General features: G+C 43.7%; 1 protein-coding gene across 1 annotated transcript in view; it reads right to left on the bottom strand.

Annotated features, from left to right (window-relative positions):
- Positions 1-236: 236 nt before the first annotated feature.
- fga (fibrinogen alpha chain) overlaps positions 237-20,922 on the bottom strand; it is a 33,900-nt gene continuing 13,214 nt past the window's right edge. Inside the window, exons 2-8 of the mRNA XM_083639636.1 lie at positions 14,726-14,833; positions 12,550-12,733; positions 9,716-9,861; positions 6,693-6,791; positions 5,208-5,375; positions 2,270-2,897; positions 237-1,488 (exon numbers count right to left, since the gene is read on the bottom strand). Of these exons, the coding sequence (XP_083495762.1) occupies positions 779-1,488; positions 2,270-2,897; positions 5,208-5,375; positions 6,693-6,791; positions 9,716-9,861; positions 12,550-12,733; positions 14,726-14,833 (2,043 nt within the window). The 3' untranslated portion in view covers positions 237-778. The remainder of the gene's footprint in view (positions 1,489-2,269; positions 2,898-5,207; positions 5,376-6,692; positions 6,792-9,715; positions 9,862-12,549; positions 12,734-14,725; positions 14,834-20,922) is intronic.

The following is a 20,922-nucleotide window of genomic DNA, read 5'->3' as shown; positions in this document are numbered from 1 at the left end:
AACATGTTCTGATTGTAAATTGTTTCATTCTAAAATGCTATACTATCTTTTTCTTTTCCTTCGGGGGGGACGGGGGTGGACGACAATCCAACCTGTAATTCATCCATAAATTCAAAAGCACAAATGATTCTAATAGTCAAAGACCACAACTGTGGATGTGTTTATTACTTGTTTTTATTACCCTTACTTTTCTGTGATGTTTTGCTCTGCTGGAATAAAACCAAAAAACACAGAAGTTGAAGTGAACACGTCATCTTTATTGGCTGAATAATTGGTTTGTACAGAGGTCAGAGGTTTGCCTGGGTTGAGCAACAGGGAGAACATTGGGAACATTCCCAGGTACACTCGGGTTATTCTACGAACACTGGTTAGGTCATTCTAGAAGGTCAATGTCGTTTACAGACAGTATTGACAAAAAAGAATCAATAACACGGCAACATGGCGACATTGTTTGACATGCTTTTGAAATCCCACAATGATTTACGGACAGATCAACAACCTCCAAGGTCTGTAAATGCTTTCATCACACTTGAACCTTTATTCCTTCTATATATATTTATTTTTTTCTTTTGCTCCGTTATCTCTTTCCCCAAGTCCTATTTCATCCTCTCAGTTTGTTCCACATGTTGCTAATTTTGTGGTTTCCACCACAGGTGGTGACCCACACTAAAAGGTATGGTACTGACGGTATTTGCATAAAAGCATCTACCAAATAGTATCTTCTTTTATTATTTCCCACTTTCGTCCATCGCCCTTCTCTATCGTTCCACGTGTCCCGTCAAAAAGCGGCGGATCGAATGAACATCCTAACAGTCTTGAGGCTGTATTCGGCCGGTTTGTACGTCAGCCACACGACTCCGTTCTCGATCTCGTAAGGAGTGTTGCTGCCTGGGTCATACTGGCCTCTGTAGTAAACCCCGTTCAGGTTAGCCGACTGGCAGTTATTGTACCACCACCCGCCCCCGTACAGCTCGGCGCAATTCTCCTCCCATTTGTCGTTGTCTTTGTCGAAGCTGCTGAACTTCATCCCGTTGTGGGAGAGAAACGAGCCTAAACTATACGCTCCCTTCACCAGAGCGTCCCCGGCGTCCCCCGTGTACCCAGAAACGTGCAGCGGGAACCCTTCCGCCTCGGAGCCCACCCCGACGGTGTATTCGGCATTGGCCACTCCGCCTTCCCAGTCCTCGAGCTCCACCTTTAGCATGGTCTCGCCCCGACTGGTCAGCTGGTGGAGGTTCTGATTGCCCAGCCACACCTCGCCCTTGCCCCGCGCGTCCACCGAGCCGAACCCGTCGCGGTATTCGGCCCAGGTCCGGTTGAAGCTCAGCGCCCCGCTCTCCCTCTGCTGGACTAACAGCCACCCGCCCATGAGCCCCTCCTGCTGGCAGTAAACCTCCACTACCTCGCTGGAGTTCAAGCCGCCAGGTTTGACCTGAAAGCGACCGTTGGTTTCCCCTTGCAGGTGTTTCTGCTGGATGTCGGCACAATCTGCGAACAGAGAGGGGCACACCGGGGGGGCCGCCAGTTAGCTTGGACGGGCTTGTTGTTTGGCGTAATAATTTTGCACTGTGATCTTTTGGATCTTAAATGTTATGTAAAGCTCTGTGTATGAGATATGCTTTACAAATAAACCTGCCCTGCCTTGCTGAGCTGAAATGCACTGCAGTGATGAGAGAGCTAACAGCAACGTCACTTTGCCTGTCGAAAGGCCTAAATAGGCAGTGTTTGCTACATTTCGCCCCTTTCAGATCTTTTTGACTATGTGCCTTTGGAAAATCAGCTGGAATGTGTGGCGCAAGAGAAAGACCTTTCCCTATAATTATCTTTTTTTAATACCATGTCAATATGTTATCAATTATCTTCCTAATTATTACAAGATGCAATAGCTGATTAGATCCATAAAGCAAAAACAGACCAAAATGTCCTCGTTTTGTTTCCATAAAGTTTCTTATTTGTATTGTAAGCAACGAAGAGACTATTGTGTCAAATCTTTTTAACACATTCAGTGTGACTAATTGTAAATTGTAGATGTTAACATGTCTGCAATCAATTACAGTACCTCACACCCTGAATATGCTAAAAATATTTTATTTACAGCAACAAACAGTAATAACAATTACTCTGTTCACTTCTCTTTTTGGTACATATGGCTAGTTAGCAAGCTAGCTGAAACTAACAGGCTGTCTAGCTAAACGGCTGCTTATGGGCCTTGTTAGATTTCTTGTTAGATTTTTTTTATTAATTTATTCCAGGTCTGATGTTGTGGTACCTTTTCCCACATAATCGGCCTGGCGCTCGATGCGCGTGCTCTTCACGCTCCGGGCGTGGAAATCGGGAACGTCGTCCTCGGCGTTGTCTGCCAGGAACGCCCCGAGGTCAATCCCGAGGTCAGAGCCGAAACCTCCAAACCCGGTCTTGGTATTGCCAAAGAGGCTTCCCTTTGTACCGCCGCTATGCACGGCCTTGCTGGCCAAAGGGGCAGATGACGAGGAGGAAGTGTGGCTTAGGGAGGGGAAGAAGGAGTCCAACCCTCCCCTGGTGAGGTCGGTCATCCCCTGACACCCGGGGCCTCCCTCCGTCACTTCCTCCGTCCTCTCCACCGGCCCGTCCTTAGTGTGGACGATGGTCGTCCGGATGCTCTTAGTGCAGGTGGATCCGGTGGATGTGTGGGATGCGGCCTGCTGGCTGAAGGCATCGAACCCTCCGCCGAAACCAGGAAATAAACCGCTGTCCCCGCGCCCCCCAAGCTCAGTGAGGGACTTGCTGGGCCCGCCGTTAACACTGGGCGAGGGCGAGGAGGAAGAGGATGGTGAGTAGGTACCTGGGACCTTGGAGATGGTGGCTGGGGATGAGACGCTGGAGCCTTCCTGCTCCAGGACCAACTGGACGGTATTCACCTGAGAGAAAAAGAGAAGAATAACTTTAGTGTGTATGTGTGTGTGTGTGTGAGTGCATAAATTCCCATTTATATCTCACGACTATAATAAGGTTCCACGCGGTGCACAATTGTTCCACAACTGCGGAGTGTGCTAGAAATGAGCACGCGAAACACACGAAGCTAGAGATGAGAACGTGAAAAGCGTGATTTTTCTAGTTACAATAAATTACATGGACACTTGGGTTCCCACCTTCTTAAACATCGTGGTCCCTATCGTTGCATCGGCGCTGTTTCTAGGCCGAGCGCCTGGCCCAGCCCAAATCAGTGGGCGTGGACCAGCGCACTTGATATCGTCGTGCTGGCGCTACACGCAGCCTAAAGCATTACAACCACGCCTTTTAAGCGTAAAATTATGCACCGTCATGCTCATTGGATAACTGCAATAAACGAATCGCACGCTTGCCTTTTTAGCTCCAATTCCAGTGATCCCGCAAAACCAGACGAAAGCCAAACGCTCTGCCCCCCCCCCCCCTCCCTTCATCCAGTCTGTCTGTCTGCATTATAGGCTATTATTCCATATTATTATGCTTCTCAAACCAATCTAAGTGCAGTTTCAATACTGCAAGCATGTAAATACGCTACACTATAGCAAGATCAAAGTGAAAATAATGTTCTAAAGGCATCAGCTACAAAAATATAGCCTATCCCTATATGATGAGATTAATTTTATATTGGTGAAAGTTTGTTCAGAACGATATCGTTTTCTCTCCCCTGCTGCAGGTAGAATGATGCACATAAATATACCCTACATTATGTAAAGTCATTGCATAAATGTGTTTTTATTGTAAAACTAAATGTGAAGTTGGGCCAAGTTATTGGAGCGGACATCACAGTATAGCACATGACAGTAGAAGCGCGTTCTGAAGCGCGTTCCGCTGACACTTATCTAAATGACGTTAAATCGACAAAGGATATATATAGGCCCAGGAGGACATATATGTTTCACTTAGGGTGGTGTTTTAATTTCGATGATTTATTTGGTCCAATATTGAAATGTTCTACAATTGCAGGCTGTGTTACCATTACACATTATTTTAGATCGACCTTTTATATCTATTTCGCCTCATTTGGTTGCTATTTAGTAGCGAAATTGAGTACCCAATTGCATGCTGGGGCATTCACAGGCAGTCAGAGAGAGACAGTCGTATTGTGCCTGTCAGACTGCCTGCAGCCTCAAAGCGGTACGGACGGAGTTGTTTTACCCAGGCTGGACGCGTTGTCACACAGGCTTGTGACAGTAACTCAACGCGGAAGGATTTATTTCACAATAAACTGGTAAACGCACACCAATGCCTGCTCCTGTCAGTAGGAGAGAGGGAGAGAGTGACACAGAGAAGGGTGACAGAGGAGAGAGGGGAGGGACTGGCCCACTGAATAGGCCTGCTTTTCAAAGGCGCAAGGCGCTAAATTAACGCCAGCTCGGAAGATAGCAGTACGCCGGTATTTAGCGCCGACACGCCCACTTTGGCCCATTCTGGGACTGCGCCACGCCCATTCGGCCTAAAGCGCATTTGGCAGCGTAAAGCCATATTGATATCGTCCCAAAACAGGCGCAAGGCACGTTTTTTTGCGTTTAAGGCCCGTTTTAGCGCCGAAGGCTTGTGGGAGAATAGGGCCCCAAATCTAAGGACTTTTCCAGGACTTTCCAGGCACAATTCCAAATCAAATTCAAGGACGCAACATGGCATCGTTTGAGATATGGTCAAGGTGAGAACGTGAGACCATTGGTCAATGTCTTTGCAACTAGATTTGTAGAATCACATTTTATATTATTGTATTGCTGTATTGTTGTATGTTTCTATGTACTGTTGACATGTTGTGCTGCCTTCTTGGCCAGGTCACCTTTGTGAAAGAGATCATTGATCTCAATGGGTTTTTTAACCTGGTTAAATAAAGGATAAAAAAAAAAAAAAAAGTGAATTACTGTTACAACACTGAGAACTTTTATAATGAGAACTAGCAGGCAGACAACAATTAAAAGGAGAGACAGGCTTGAAAGTGTGAACTGCATCAACTGTGCTCTGTGGTTGTAAATATCAAAATAACTTCAATTTCTATTCTGTACAAACTATATTAATTCAAGCACTTTCAATGAGCCATGTCTATTTATGTCTATTTTCAAAAACCTTCAAGGCCCCCCCCCCCCCCCCCCCCCTCGAATTCACAAACATTCAGGATTTCAAGGACACAGGAACCCTGTCTACTACTATTACAACTAAAGACGCTACTACCACTACTACTAGGACGACACAATCCTCTGCATCCTTACATCAGCGAACAGCTCTTGTCTCTGCTGCCCTGTTCCGCTGTCGATGTCCAGCGTGGAGGCCTTGAACCGGTCGTCCACGACCACGTCCTTCAGCAGCCTGCTCTTCATCACATACAGGGTCCCTGCAGTGTCGATGCTCTGGGCTGACTGGGCCTCCAGCTGGTCAACCTGGGACATTGAATTTGGGAAGAGGGGGAAACGCAGATGATGGATGCATGGATGGATGGTGATAAAAGCATCAACTGTACCGTGCAGTGTTCTGCCAGGACTTCTTACAGACATTACATTACATTACATTACATCATTTGGCAGACGCTTTTATCCAAAGCGACTTACAATAACACATTTTTGTCAGCAATAGAAAAAACCCAAAAAGAAAACAAATGAGCAATAATTCAAAAGGGAGGAGCTGACAGCCACATCTTTTTTCATACTTTATATATATAATAGAGAGCCAAAGTGCAACATCACTTCCTGCTTCTTGAGCACTGTACCAGAGATTTTCATCCGCCATTTCGTAAAATGCTTATAAAAATAGTTTTACTTCGTCAAACCAAACGGTTCAGCTATATTTAGAAACAGGAGAGACCACATAACATTTCACTCGGACCAAAACGTTGAAAAATCGCGGATTTAAAGAAAATATTTTTTCCGTGTTTTTTCTTTTTAAAGTTTTGGTCAGAGTGAAATGTTCTATGGTCTCTCCCGATTCTAAATATAGCTGAACCGTTTGGTTTTTGACGAAGTAAAACTATTTGTTATAAGCATTTTACGAAATGTCCATGGAAAAATAAATGTCAGATGAAAATCTCTGGTAGGCTACAGTGCTGAAGCAGGAAGTAGGCGGCCACTTTGCCTCTCTATAATATACAATATTTCATATTGTATCTGTTGTATCTGGATCTGTTATCTTTTAATCTGTCATCTGGTTTATTCATTGTAAAAAAAAAGAGCCTCAATCACAAGGTATCAAAGCCACATGCAAAAAGTTTAACCCCATCTTTAGCAAGTCGTATGAGAGAGTGAGAGAGCTGTTCAGGTTTATACTCTCTCTCTTCTTTTCTGCACCCCCCCCCCCCCTCTGTAGGGCCTTGTTCTGTTTTTGTGACTGGCTCTGTGCCTCCCCATGTCTCTGCATTTGCTGGATGTTGTGTTTTGTATTTATATTTCTATGTGTACAGGATGTGGAAAAGTATGTCCTCATCTATCTATTCTTTTCAATTCACTGTACGTTACGCACTATTTTTTAACCCTCACAATAATTAGGGATGCAGTGATCTGCTTATCCAACAATACGTTTCAACACGTACTGTAATATGGGGTTCACAATATACGACACACCCACGCTACAATGTGATAACTCAACATTATATGCACATTTATGTTGATTTCTGAGCCATAAATCTTCCTAGCTGTGGCATTGGCTTGCTAGAATGTGAACAGCAATTTAAAAACGTCATTGCAAAATGCAATGCTTGTCCTCACCTGTTTGTCCAGCCCCACGTAGCTGTCGTAGTCCACAGTGTATTCAGTGTAGCCCTGGCAGGAACCCTTGCAGGAACGCAGCTTGATGTCGATATCCACCTGACGGCAAGCACAGAAAGGAGGCAGAGGGTTAGAAATGAGCTCCCCGCGGGCGCCCGGTAGTGGTAGATTCCCAGCCTACCAACACGAGGGCCGCAGGTTCGCGCCCCCGTGTTACCTCTCCGGCTTGGTCGGGCGTCCATGGCCGTGTCTGCGGGTGGGAAGCCGGAATGAGGGTATGTGTCCTGGTCGCTGCACTAGCGCCTCCTATGGTCCAAACAAGTTCATTTCGTCTAACTGACGTCAACTATAAAGTTGTTCATATGAAAAGACTGGTTGTATTTTTTGTCAATACCTGACAGTTTCCACTGCTGCTTCCTGCAATCTTCATCAGAGACGTCACGTCGGAGAGACGTCGCCTCCATAAACTACCGGCCAACAGGGGGCGTGGCTATCATGTCTCTGACGAAAGATTGCAGGAAGCAGCAGTCGAAACTGTCAGGTAGTCTTTTCATATGAACAGCTCTATAGCGCCTCCTATGGTCGCTCGGGGCGCCTGTTCGGGGCGGCGGAAGGGAACTGGTGGGAATAGCGTGGTCCTCCCACATGCTACGTCCTGCCGGTGAAGCTCCCCGCTGTCTGGTGAAAAGAAGCGGCTGGCCACTGCACATGTATCAGAGGAAGCATGTGTGTGTGTCTACGGCTCTAACCAGATTGGCAGAGGGTTGGAGCAGCGACCGGGGCGGCGGGGGGGAATTGGCCAATTACAATTGGGGAGAAGATGGGGAAAAAAGAGAAATAAGCTCTCTGCTTTAGTAATGAGCGCGTTCACATGCACACAAACATGCAGCAAACATGTTGGTGTTGATACAGTACATAGCCTGCACCAATGTTCACACACCCAGGAAGGTTTTGCACCAAAACAAAAGCCGAGATGTTTGTAGTCGTCCAGAGCTGCTGCCTGCATCATTTTGTGAAATTTGGTCGGAAATATCTTCCTGATATCAGTTCAAAACTCGAAAGCTGGTATAATTATATTGATCTATTATAAATAAATATTTTTTTACTGCATGTTTTTTTTTAGTGGGGGCTTTGGAGCACGGGGAAAACATGCAAACTCCACACAGGCCCTTTTTTCATGACCCCACCTGGGCCGTAGGCCCTGAGGACATGGGGACACACACACTCAGCGCTCACACAGTGTCCCAGGCAGGAATCGAACCCAGGACGTTCTTGCTGTGATGCGACAGCGGTACCACTGCGCCCAGAGGGGGTCCTAGGCATCTGGAGGCTCCAGGCCAAGCCACGAAGGAGGCCCCTACCGGTGGCGCCCCTTTGGGGCGCCGGCGGAAAAAATTTTGACCTTTTTTGGACGTATTTTTGCCATATTTAGAGGCTGTTTGAAGTTACATCCCCCCTCAGATTCAATGGGCATGACCCTCTGCATCCTCTCTCATTCTCTTTGTGAATCTTGTAATCTTTATATCTTTGTCACTTGCCATCTTTATATCTTTATCTTTGTCACTTGTAATCTTCATAATCATATCTTTGTCATCTTTATATCTTTATCACTTGTAATCTTCATAATCATATCTTTATCTTTGTCACTTGTCATCTTTATACAGTAAACCAAATATAGATCACTCATTCAACTCAACATCAATCTACAAATAAACATCAATGTGTAAATAATAAGTAAACAATAAGGCACTCCCACAATACAAAGAAACATCAATAACTCAAATGAAGGCACTATCAGTGGACAGCGAACGGGCACTGCAATTTAGCATGAACAAGGAGCCACATGGCGGACGAATCCACCGCATGTAGAACACAGTATAAACGTCATTCCACACAGACAACAACAAATAATAACACTCACTTGTTCCTTGGACTAGGGATGTCAACGGTTAACCGTTAATCGATTAACCGTCGCTAACGTCGTTGTTCGGTTATTGCTGTCGGTCTATCAGTTAATAAAAAAAAAAAAAAAAAAAAAAAAAATCTGCGAGGCCCTCTAGTGGACGGGGCTCCAGGCGGCTGCCTGTTCGGCCTGGTTCAAGGACCGCCTCTGACTGCGCCACCGTTCTAGTTTCACACTGGTTATTTTGTACTTCTTTGATTTGATATTGAACTTCAATCAATATACTTTCAGATCAACCAATCTTAAGTTCCAAAACCTGGAGATCTGTTGCCATAAGATGCCCATCGTGATGTTGATGCGATGTCAGATTTTGTATATTTGCCTGTCTGCTTAGAATTCGTAGAATTACTAACTTTGAAACAGGCATTCGAAAGACTGGTGATACTGCTGGAAACGGAGCTGTACCCTGAGTCTCTATAGATGGTTTTAACTTGACAACATAGATGCTGAGCGTCTAAAGGTCAAATGAAGAGATGGCTGAAGTCCACTCAAATCTGTACACATAGTTAGGGGTAAAGAACTAGAATGGTTCTACTGTATTGTCTATGTGGGTAGTTTGCTGTACATTTTTTTCTTTTCATATTTGTTGTTTAAATCTTTATATGTAGATCTTAAACTTTTTTAAGAGTATAGTTATTCTGATTGTATACTTGTGTATTAGCTAGCTCTCCTTCTCTTGCTGCACTTGCCTTTAGAGATAAGATGCTATTTTAATCCTGTATATTTGCACCATGTTACTTTTTCCCTATCAGGACACAAGGCCTGTACCTTCTGGCAGGGGGACTAACAATGAAAATCAGTCTTGTGACTGAAATTGTCGTGCATTTACATTTTGCTAAAATGTTCATTAATGTACACTGTACCCTATTAAACAAATACAATTGAATTGAATTGAATTGACATTCTAAAATCAACCCCAGGTCACTTCCTGTTGCGGTGTTTGTTAGTAATAGGGCAGGCCTGAGTGGCCCCTTTCGGAACTGTATCGTTTCCGGGAAAACCGTCGGAATGTATTTTGAAAGTGCATCCTGTGCTTTTTGTCCGTGACCTGCCTCCGTACCTCCAGCCTCTGCATCTCGATGACCTGGTCTTTAACCTGCTGCTTCATTTCTACCAGGATCCTCAGCTGTCTGTCGATCTTAATCTTCATGTCGACGATGCGCTGACGCAGAGTCTGGGCCAAGTTATAGTAGTCGTTGTCGCCACCTGGAGGAATGGATGGAAGGATGGAATGATAGGCAGGCAGGAAAATGCATAGACACCCAGCAAACATACCGACAGTGAACATGCTTCGGATACAATGGCTTCCAACAACGTTGAAGAGTTTAAAGTATCACGCATGCACGCCATAGGCGAATTATGACATGATGGATTATGACATGATGGGCCCCTGGGCCTGGACACATATACAGTAGGGCCCCAACTCACAGCACACATACGCAGAATTAAGGCCAGAATAAGAACTACCTAAGACATACATACACCTGACTCTCAACAGGATTTACATCACAGCCACCTGAACACTCAAAGCCAACAGCACAAACACAAGAAATACATTCACCGGGATCTCCATAAAGGCAACAAAATTAACTTTTTAGTCCATCAGTCGCCAGTGAATGTTCACATTTTACCAGCCACTCAACTCATTGTTCTTTTGAAAGGTGAGTGAAGCAAATCTACCAGCCACTTTTACCAGCATTTGGCTGGTGGCTGTGCTAAGTTTGGACCCTGTCTCAGTAAAACAGGATTTACAGCAGGTACACTCAATTAAAGCCAAAAGCACAATAACCCTCTAATTGTTCATAAGCTTATGGAACATTTGATAAAAAAAATAAATGAAGGGTTGGGGCCCTATAAAGTAGGGCTGGGCGATATATCGAATATACTCGATGTATCTCGGCTTGTGCCACGTAAGATGTAGTAAATGACTATATCGTGAACATTCGAGTATAATTGTCACGCATTGTTTATAACTTAAGCCGCCGGCATGACTCGCTTCACGTTTCCTCTTGTCAGCTCTCCCTCTCTCACACTCAACAAACAGGAAGGGAGGGGGAATCACATGCATACGTCAAAACGCGTCAAACCGTCAAGTATATTCCCAGCTGACACACTCGCCCGCACTACGCGACGTCACAGACAGTCGCCCAAAAGAGACGCCATCAAGGCAGCGTGGAGGACGAGAGCAAGAACCTGAGAGCCAGTAGTAGAGAATGGGTATGGAAAATGGAGCCGGAGGCAGACAAATTTGTTGCAAAAATAAACAGCACTGGATCCATCATCTGGCAGTGGTTTGGGTATCGCAAGGACGATGTTGAACAAACAACGGTTATCTGCAAAACATGCACCAAACCCGTCGGCTCCATAATAAAGTCAACCCCAGTGAGTCAAGTCAACACAGCGAGGTGCATGTGTGTGTGTGTGTGTGTGAGCACGCGCGCGTGTCTCACAACTAAGTAATTTATCGTCACTACACCATTTAAAGAAGCAGATTGATAATCAACTTTAATAATGTTTTTCTGCTAATTGTGTCTCAGCGTTTCTGCGTGGCACTCAAGGTTAGGTCTGGCCAATATTGTGACTAGATGAGACCTAGATCTCGTTTTAGATTTTGTTATGGTAATATCGTGATACTGCGTACTCGTCTTTTCCTGGTTTTAAAGGCTGCAGTAAAGTGAAGTCATTTTCTGAGCTTACCAGACAGACTGTTCTAGCTGTTCTATTATTTGCCTTTACCCACTTAACGATATTCATTATATCATTATTCACTGATGATTTTTTTAAATCAAAAATCACATTGTGTAAATATATTTTGTAAGAGTCCATATCGCCCGGCCCAATTTACAATTGAAAATCTAGCCCACTTTGTAGAAAATACCAAGATATATCATATTTCGCCATTCAGCCTAAAAATACTGAGATATGATTTTTGGTCTATATCGCCCAGCCCTACTCAAGATCTTTGTTGGTGTCAGTGTTGGGGCTAGTAACGTGTTTTAGTACTAAATGACCATGTTAGTTTTTCAATTATTGTCATCTGTTAGTAGTTACATTACATAGAATATGTTTACTCACTGACTTTTTCATGTATACACCGAGACTTTACAAAATGTTTGGTCATGGAAATTTGGTTTAAAGTCATGGAAAAGTCATGGAAATCCATTGGTCAAAATGTGTATGAACCCTGAAGGGTTAAATTGAGCATTTATGAGAGATTTCAAAATATCGAGATATATAATCGTGTATCGCGATATAGGCGAAAAATATCTAGATATTCTTTAGAGGCCATACTATAAAGGATCATTTGGTCCCAGGCCCGGGCAAGAGACGCGGTGGTCCTGTGAAGAGGCTCTGGGTGATGGGCCCCCTGAGCTCTGGGGCCCCTGGGCCCGGTAGGCCTGTTCGGTAATACATCCCTGACGCACGCACGCACGCACGCACGCACGCACGCACGCACGCACGCACGCACGCACGCACACACACACACACACACACACACACACACACACACACACACACACACACACACACACACACACACACACACACTTAACCTCAATTTCAATTTTTCTTTCATTGCAAGTAATATAATTTGGATGGTGAGCTTATGAAAATGTAATGGTCAAGTGTCTCATTCGTGATTACTACAGCAGAATAACACACAACTGATATCGTCATTCATTTTCATTACACACAATACGTATTGTCATACTTTTGTTTCATGATATATTGATTTCGGATAGATCGTCCCATCCCTAGAATCCAAGCCCGAACCCTAGTGTTAGCGCCTTGCTCAACTCTTGAGATACACACGGTCACGACGCACACACACACACACACACACACACACACGCGCGCACGCGCACACGCACACACACACACACACTCAATCACCTGCGTCAGTGGTGAGTTTGTCCCTCAGGTAGTCGTAGGTCTGCTTGCTGGCCTGGTCGGTGGAGCGGTACTTGGCCTGGTTCCTGGTCAGGCCATCTCGGATCTCTGTGATCTTCTTCAGCACCGTGTGGTCGTACTTATCCATCAGGCCCTGGATCCTGCAGCCCGACGGGCATTTAACACGCTGATGGAAGAGAGGAGGGGATGAGAGGAGAGGGGTTGAGAGGAGCGTAGAGGGGAGGAGAGGAGAAGAGTGGGGAGAAGAGAGGGGGGGGGAGTAGGAGTGGACAGGAGGAGAGAAGAGAGGGGAGGAGAGGAGAGAGGTGTAGAGGGAGGAGAGGAGGAGTGGAGAGGAGAGGAGAGGGGATGAGAGGAGCGTAGAGGGGAGGAGAGGAGAAGAGTGGGGAGAAGAGAGTGGGGGGAGAGTAGGAGTGGAGAGGAGGAGAGAAGAGAGGGGAGGAGAGGAGAGAGGTGTAGAGGGAGGAGAGGAGGAGTGGAGAGGAGAGGAGAGTGGGGAGAAGAGATGGGGGGAGAGGAGGAGTGGAGAGGAGGAGAGAAGAGAGGGGAGGAGAGGAGAGAGGTGTAGAGGGAGGAGAGGAGGAGTGGAGAGGAGAGGGGATGAGAGGAGCGTAGAGGGGAGGAGAGGAGAAGAGTAGGGAGAAGAGAGGGGGGGGAGAGTAGGAGTGGAGAGGAGGAGAGAAGAGAGGGGAGGAGAGGAGAGAGGTGTAGAGGGAGGAGAGGAGGAGTGGAGAGGAGAGGAGAGGGGATGAGAGGAGCGTAGAGGGGAGGAGAGGAGAAGAGTGGGGAGAAGAGAGGGGGGGGAGAGTAGGAGTGGAGAGGAGGAGAGAAGAGAGGGGAGGAGAGGAGAGAGGTGTAGAGGGAGGAGAGGAGGAGTGGAGAGGAGAGGGGATGAGAGGAGCGTAGAGGGGAGGAGAGGAGAAGAGTAGGGAGAAGAGAGGGGAGGAGAGGAGAGGGGTGTAGAGGGAGGAGAGGAGGAGTGGAGAGGAGAGGAGAGGAGAGGAGAGGGGATGAGAGGAGCGTAGAGGGGAGGAGAGGAGAAGAGTGGGGAGAAGAGATGGGGGGAGAGGAGTCGTCGAGAGGAGGAGAGAAGAGAGGGGAGGAGAGGAGAGAGGTGTAGAGGGAGGAGAGGAGGAGTGGAGAGGAGAGGAGAGGGGATGAGAGGAGCGTAGAGGGGAGGAGAGGAGAAGAGTGGGGAGAAGAGATGGGGGGAGAGGAGGAGTGGAGAGGAGGAGAGAAGAGAGGGGAGGAGAGGAGAGAGGTGTAGAGGGAGGAGAGGATAAGGGAGGAGAGGAGAGGAGGACATAATAGAGAGAGGACAGGAGAGGGGAGGACAAGAGAGGAGAGACAGGATGGAGAGGAAGAGATAATTTAGCCTCCATGCTCCTTAGTGGTGCAGGAATAACTCCTAAAAGGCGGAAATGTGTTACGCATGGGTTCCCTCATCCGGAAGTCAATGGGACTTTTGAATGGGTTTTTGGTTAGACTTGGTCTGCTGATACGATTATTAATATTTGAGTATGCAAATGCTGCTTGAGATAACTCTTGTTATGATTTGGGACTATAGACTATACACTATAGACTATAGACTATACACTATAGACTATACACTATAGACTATAGACTATACACTATAGACTATACACTATAGACGGTTTGATCTTGACAACATAAACATTTTAAATGGACCCTTACTTCCTGTTGCAGTGTTTGCTAATACAATAGCTGACAGGAAATAAGCTAGGTTTCAAACTGTCCCTCATATGAAATTGATTGATTGACAATAAACTAGTATAGTGTAGTGCAGTGTACAAATCTAACATTAGGAATACTTAAAACTATTGTGCGAGAATAAACTGTCATGCCCTTTTATCTCTCTGTTTATGCTTAACCCTCTAATAAATGTTATTCCCGTTTTATTTTGTGTATTTTTTTATGATTATTTTTAATTATTTTACACATGTATTGTTTGTTTAGTTTGAATGTTGAGCACTTATGTTAACTCTGCTTTTTGAAAAGTGCTCTACAAATAAAGGTTATCATTATTATTATTATTATGAAAATACTAATTACCAACTCCCATTTGCATTTGAACCAGCTGAGCAGAGAAAAAGAGGAGTTAAGAGCAGAGTAGGAGGTAAAAAGCATGGAAACACACCCAGTCGTCATCCGTGCAGAAAGGCCATTCCTTCTGCGTGGCACATTTATCTGCCTTATAGCCGTGTTCGATGGGTCGCGCCCCTCTGGGGTCAACCACCGTCTGGACCTGGAGAGAGAGAGAGACACAGACAGAGTTAAAATTCACTTCTCTTAAGCATAATTACTTGAGGCTCTTATGTTTTTTTTTTAATCATCGGTGACTCTGTAAAAAAGGGTTATATATTGCTAAATCACCTTTAGCCACAATAAAGTTAGCAGAATAGAGTGAATGCAAAAAACATCTACATTTCAGATATCGTATGAGCTTATTTGACTGTAATTTGAATAAAAAAAAAAGGGTATGTCAAATCTAACCCATTTAAATGTAGTTTTAATTCCAAATTAAGTTGAATTCCAATGAATAAATCATTTCTAAATATTATATACCCATTTGGAAAAAAAAATAATGCGCATTGTTCAATGTCTTTGAGAATTTTGAGGATCCGGTCATAATTTTGTTAGGATTTTGATTGATTTAATTTATTTGACAAATTAAAAAATACAATACACCAACAAGCATACAGTATAAGATAATTAATTAGGATATCACAATAAAGTCGTTACACGTATTTCCATTGTGGTCCTCCTGAGGTCTCAAAAGTTAAGTCATGACGTATTACCCTCCCAAAAGTGCCATGATTTGTGTACCTTCATTTTGTAAGGTGTTACTGTCCCCTGTTTATTCTCATTTCATCTGCATTGTCACTTACCGTCAAAGCCACAAACAGCAAGCCGAGAAAGACGAGTGTATTCTGTCGTTCCATCTTTGTCTCTCTCTCTGTGGTGAATGTTTGTCTGCTGTCCGTTTCCATTCATTTGAAGCCTCCTGATTGACTCATCACATTTTGGTAACCTCCTTTCCTCTCTCTGAGTCATCAGTGTTGAGCAACATCGATCTGTGTTAGCTTTTCGTTGACTATTGCTATTCGATCAATGTACAGGCTGCTTTCGGTCCAAGTGTCCTCAAGCTCTGACAACTTGCATCGAATGAGACATATACTGTACACAAACACTGCCATGATGATTTATTGACGTAAAATCATTTTGTTCTCAAAGCATGGTGAAGAAAAAAAAACTGTTGTAACAATGAAAGGAGGCCAATATCTTCATCAATCTAATAACTCAGACACTGACTTTAATAATAATAAAAAATAATAATTTGGTGTTCTGGGTTTGAATCCCCTCTCTCTCTTCCTCTCCCCAGTCGTTTATGTTTCTCTTCACTAGAGATGGCAAAAATGGGGCACGCACGCACACACACACAGACACACACAAAACAAACAAAAAACAAAACAAAAAAAATCTATGTAACTGACAACATGGATTTTTAGGTGTTTTAGTGCAATTATTGTTGCACTAAAACACCTCCCTATATATATATATATATATATATATATATATATATATATATATATATATATATATAATATATACATACATATATACACACACACATATATATATATATATATATATATATACACCGGTATATATATATATATATATATATATATATATATATATATATATATATAAGTTAAGTTAAGTTAAGTTATCCTTTTATTTATCCCCTTGGGGAAATATATATATATATATATATTTAAAAATATGCTTTTCCATTGTGAAGTCTGGCCAAAACGTCCCCACAAGTCATTTCCAGGCAATCACGCTATCCTCCTCAGGATCTTTTGGACCTTGTACATAGTTTTTGTACACCCACACGCACCCACATTCACACAGGCAAACATGCCTAAATTCTGGCACAAACATGTTTGCGCTGGTCAGGGTTCGATATGTGAGCTGGCTTTTCCCGACAGTGACGGACATCTGAAGTTTGGACCGGCTGGGTTGCTGTAGGCTAAGGCAACTGCTGGGGAAGACGCAGCTGTAGCAGCACCCTCAGTTAAACCAGTCATCGACCATCTGTCAGGTTCACTACCAGTCAAAAGTCTGGACAGGCACATTTTCTGTCTTTATTTTTATTTCATGTAAGGATAATAGTGAAGACTGAAGACATCCAAACTATGAAATAATACAAATGGAATTATGCAGTGATCTTTTTTTTAAACAAATCTAAACTACCTTATAAAATAGGTGCACTATGGAAATGATTACTATTTCCATGAATTGAGTTTAACTACATCATCCTAAATAACCTGAACAACACTAAGGTAACTCCGTCAAAGTATTTAAGCAGTCATTCAATTGAGCTGGCAAGGCCGTCTGCAACTAAGTTATGCTAAAGAAACAACATAACAGAATGAGGTAGAATAAGGAAGGAGGTCTATTCAGGCAGCAGAATTATTCACAAGTGTCACAGCTTACATCTATGTATCCACACGTCAAGGTTATAGACCGTTTCACCGGAAATTCAGTTGGTAGGGAACAGTGTGGAGTTTGTCAGTTATTGTATTAGCAAACACTGCAACAGGAAGCAGGGCTCCGGCCAATTTCGAATGTTGTCAAGTTGAAACGGTCTATTAACAGTTTATATATATTATATATTTATATATATTAACAGTCCATATCAGTGTCTCGGGACAGGTTTTCACTGGTGCAGTGGCAGGGGAAAAAAAAAATCTGTTTCTGACCAACTCGCCCTAGTACCATACTAGGCTATGATCTGGTATCAGAGGCGGGTCGTAGCAGGAGGGTCTCGCGAGCGTGCATACCTCTCCAAATTGTGTTCATACATAAACCGCCACCCGGGTCGCCTCTGGGTAACTGCAGAGTTCAAGGCAGTTTTTTAAAAGTTTAACAGTTTTAACAGTTTCTGAAAGGGGCTCATGTACTCAGAGCATGTATGTGTGTGACATTTACCTGTGTGCCTTGACAATAAAGGCTGTTACACACCAAGAGCGATGTGAATATACAGCATGAAATTGCGATGCGAATTTTGACCCACCTGTCAATCACAGCCACAGATGTGTGCACACGTCGGAAGCGAATTTCTGAAAAATCGACCGTGGTCCGAAAAAATAAACGCCGCAACAACGCTCAGTGAAACTTCGCCGTTGGTATGCACGGTTGCATTGACTGATATACAGTATGAGGGATCAGCTGAGCAGCATTTTGCGTCACTGGGTGGCAACGGCAATGGAACCCTATGGACCGTGAGCTTTGGGAGGCTTGAGTGTCTGACTCTAGCCGGCTGAGTCTTGTTTACATTTTAAAAACTGCTAAAGTTCACACAACTTTAACACGACATGCATATATTATACATCAAACTCTTTGACTACTTCTGCTCTCACTCAGAATGTCAAAATATAAGCGATGTGATGTATAGTTTTTGAGATATTGTCGTTTGTTTGGCACAACTTATACTATTAACTGCCACGGGGCTCCGCATTTCTGGGTGGCAAGTGACGTCACGCTGATTCATCTGCATCATGTTGTGCCTGCGGCTAACTTTAGCTATATCCAGCCTGTGTGTAGGTATTCTTAGACATGCACAAGTGGAACTCAAAATAAAGCTGTTAACTCCAATAATGCCATGATGGTGGTCGATGGAAGAGCAAAACAAAGTTTATCAAACAACACTCCCGACTCCCCACATTCCACCCAACATTACCTCCAGTGTAGCGAGGGCAGCTGTTTTGTGTCTGTTGCTACGGCCGTAAACCGTTTCGCTCTGGCTAGCAACAGACCCAAAACAAGAAGGATGGCTTCCCCTCCTGCTGCCCTCGCTACTTTCTGCTCTCGCGAACATCTCTTGTTATATTCTAACAGTTTGTTTGAAAGTAATTTAGTAATTTTGTGTTTATGGCCGAAGTGGCTGCCGCAAACCATTTCATTTCACTTCCTGATGACACCGGCCCGCAGACAGACTAATCATCAAGACAACACTCGCCGATTCACTCTGCTTTCAAGCGAGACTACTCAGCGTTGGAATATTAGAGGTAAGATGTGAGGCATCGATATTAAATTTACTGTTTAATAACAATCGAAAGTCTTGCTTGTAGCTGCTTTAAATTGAAATATTATTATTATTATTAGAGTCCCGGCTTGAGCAGAGAGAAAAATGAATATACGTCAAAATTATTTGTAGCCCATATGTAACCTAAAAGTTGAGTCTTATTTTCAGGGGCTATTTACAATGCATTGCAATAATGCATAATACTGCTAGTGAATTATACTGCTTATAGTAATAATAAGCGTAACTTAGGCTATATGTAGTCTAGGCTTATAACACTTCAAAAAGATTCCAAAGCACTTTACAGATAAACCCAAGACATAAAATAGAAATAAAGAAAATAAATCATGGGCACACAAGAAAAAGCTGCAAGATGTTTATGTAAAACTAAAAATACACCTGTCATGTCACCTGTTTCGCCCTATTTGGCCAAATGAAATTGTGTTTATTTACAGTAATTAACACGTTGACTGCCAACAACGAGTTGAGTCGTCAAACACAATCCAGCTGTTCACTGCCAACGACGAGTTGAGTCGTCAAAAAAAAAAAAAATTTTTTTTGACGGTGCTACGTGGATCAATGCCCCCCGCGTCTCCTATGGAGATATTGGAAGTATTGAATGTGTATAATCTATTTTACCGACCAGCTAGGTGGCGACGGTGCCCTCCCGACAGAGAGAAAGTCAACCAAAAGCAGCCGCCTCAGGCGGGTGCTTCCTCCATTCACAAGGAAATGGCTTGCCGATTTTACAGTCATCAGTCACCAGACTCGCCGCTCTCGGGCCGCGCCAGCAGCAGCACACGGGGGATTGCAAATTTGCATAATATATTATGAGTAAAACACACTTTGAAACGCCCGCAGAAAGGCCAGAATCGCACGCATTCCGAAAACCCAGAAACGAACGAGCCTCATTCTCATACACTCGCTGCCAGGGAGGGAGGCTGCTCAAACTCGCTGCCAGGGAGCGAGGCTGCAGCGAGCACTCGCTTGTGACAAACGCAGGCTGAAAGCCACTAGACACGCCCACGGAGGGAGGAGTTGAAGGAGAGGGCGTTCGGAACTATATTGTTTGGATGTCTGATCTCTCACTGATGCCAAAAATAAATGGTTAAAGTGACTGTTCTGCCTGTTTGATTGAATTTCACAAAACTGCGATTATCTCAGCTTCCACTCTCAGACAGCTGAAACCATGCTGTACTCAACGGCTAATATCTACATAACTGCTAACTCTACAAACTAACTCTTTTAGACAGAGAAAGCACACATTCTATTAGTACTTTTGTGAACTTTGTGTTCACAAACTCCAGGCAGAAAAGAATCCTCGGCTCTTTTAAAATGAGCCAGAATCCTCAAAAAACGGCCTGGCAGAAGCTACCTACAGCATTGAAAAAAGGGCTGGCAGTCAATGTGTTAAATGTCAAACAGATGACATGTACTGTAACATATTTCTACTCCAAACCCTTTGTGCTCTCAATAAGTATTGCTGCTAAGAGATTAGAGGCGTTTCTGTATCATGTCAAAGAAAAAAAGCAGAACTTGGGCTCACAGCTGTTTTCAGTTGCTTTCCAAGACAGACAATATAGGCCAGTATAGAACAAATCATGTTCAAAAATGACTGGGCGCACAGGTAAATCAAGTATACAAATTATATTAATCGTTTGTATTTCACAGCTGAGAAAAAAAGGCAGTTTCAAAGACATTGAAACTGGGCCCCATAATGCAACAAGTAGCCTGAGTAAAGTAGGAGTGAATGTAAAAGTTGCCTCAAATGAAATTGTCATGTTGGAAGCCGGCTGTTCTCAGACAAGATGACGCATCAGCCTCCCATCACCCAGGTCTCCATAGCTCCTTCGTTTTATATCCAAATACATACATACATATATATATATATATATATATATATATATATATATATATATATATATATATATATACGGTATATATATATCAACGAGTCTTAGCTCTGTCCAATGGCAGGTAAATCTAATCCAATCCACAAGTTTCCCTCAGATTTCATTTGCAGCCTCTCATCATCAATGCTGGTTGGTTTCTAAAAAGCAGGGTCCAAAATTAACTTTGCTTTTTATCTTTATTTACCAGTAATCAAGACCCTTATTTACCAATTTCAAATGTAAATTTACAATCCTGGAATGTGAACCGTCTCTGTGTGTGTGTGTGTGTGTGTGTGTGTGTGTGTGTGTGTGTGTGTGTGAGACAAGGACTCCCTCGACAAAATCTTATGA

This window comes from Poromitra crassiceps, assembly GCF_964638095.1.
Source record: "Poromitra crassiceps genome assembly, chromosome: 7".
Lineage (NCBI taxonomy): Eukaryota > Metazoa > Chordata > Actinopteri > Beryciformes > Melamphaidae > Poromitra > Poromitra crassiceps.
The sequence above is the reverse complement of the archived record's forward strand: the minus strand, read 5'-3'. Positions and strand labels throughout refer to the sequence as shown.